Below are 1,110 nucleotides of genomic sequence, written 5' to 3'. Positions count from 1 at the left end.
GCTGAATCCCGGCCGCTGCCCCCGGGCGGACCCGGGCCGTTCTGCCCCGCGGTCACACTTACAAAGCCGTGTTTGTCCGAGATGTTGTTGGTGAGCTTGAGTTTGTGAAAGGCAACGGGTTTGGCCATCCACTGCTCCCCGGTGGCCGGGCTGTCGGGGTGGATGTACATGCGTTTGGGCATCTCCGGGTCGGCCTTTCCGGCTACCATCCAGCGGGAGTTGTGGAATTTGTACCGGCAGTCGTCGGCCGCAACTATATCCATGAGCAAAATATATTTGGCCTTCTTGTCCAGGCCGCTCACCCGCACCTTGAACGGGGGGAACATCCTCCTGCGGAGAGACACGCAGCGCTGCAGGGAGCGACCCTCGACGGCCGCAGCCCCCCCCGGCCCAGCCCCGGCCTGAGGGGTGCCCAGCCCTTGGGTAAAAAGCTCCGAGTCCCATTGCGGGAATGAAGGGGCAGAGAGGAAAACGCGAATCCTTTTTTCACTGCGCTTCTTTAGGGTCCCCTTCCGGAACCGGAGCAGGGGGTGGGGGAAAATTTGGCAGCGAGGAACGGCAGAGAGTGATGTAAATAAATACGACGGCACTCAATGAGTGCGCACAGATTTAATTTGGGATCGCGCATAATTATGGGGAGAGGAGGAGAAGGGGGGGTGGGGGGAGAGCGAAATACGTTTAAAAAAATCCCGGTTCTTACCTCCCGGATTTGGTGATCACCATCTCGGTGCCCAGCTTGTGGAATTGGTCCCAAAGTTCTTTGGCTTCCAGCGTCACTTTGGGGTCGTCCTCCACCTCCTCCTCGGGCTCCAGGCTCTTGAGGGAGCGCAGATGGGCTGCCTGGTGGTGGTGGCCCAGAGCCGAGACGTGCAGCCCGGCCTCGGCCGCCCCGGCCAGCCCTGGGTCCGGCATGGGCTTGGCCAGAGCCGCCGGGGGCAGAGCCAGAGCGGGGAAAAAGGAGGGCTGAGCGGCGGCGAGAAAAGCGGACATGGGGAAGTCGGCCGGCCGGGGAGCGTGGAAGGGGTGGTAAGCCATGGCAGTCCCTGGGAAGGCTGGATCTCTCATCGGTGCATCCACAAATCCAGGAGAAAAAGAGGGATTCCCTTTTGT

General features: G+C 61.3%; 1 protein-coding gene across 1 annotated transcript in view; it reads right to left on the bottom strand.

Moving 5' to 3' along the window:
* Positions 1-1,104, bottom strand: part of LOC100541478 (T-box transcription factor TBX2) — a 3,454-nt gene extending 2,350 nt beyond the window's left edge. Inside the window, exons 1-2 of the mRNA XM_010726917.3 lie at positions 701-1,104; positions 63-330 (exon numbers count right to left, since the gene is read on the bottom strand). Coding sequence (XP_010725219.1) covers positions 63-330; positions 701-1,065 — 633 coding nt within the window. The 5' untranslated portion in view covers positions 1,066-1,104. The remainder of the gene's footprint in view (positions 1-62; positions 331-700) is intronic.
* Between the last annotated feature and the right edge of the window lie 6 nt (positions 1,105-1,110).

This window comes from Meleagris gallopavo, unplaced genomic scaffold, assembly GCF_000146605.3.
Source record: "Meleagris gallopavo isolate NT-WF06-2002-E0010 breed Aviagen turkey brand Nicholas breeding stock unplaced genomic scaffold, Turkey_5.1 ChrUn_random_7180001860632, whole genome shotgun sequence".
In the NCBI taxonomy this organism is placed as follows: Eukaryota; Metazoa; Chordata; class Aves; order Galliformes; family Phasianidae; genus Meleagris; species Meleagris gallopavo.
Note: the sequence above shows the minus strand (reverse complement) of the source record. Positions and strands in the feature narration are given on the sequence as shown.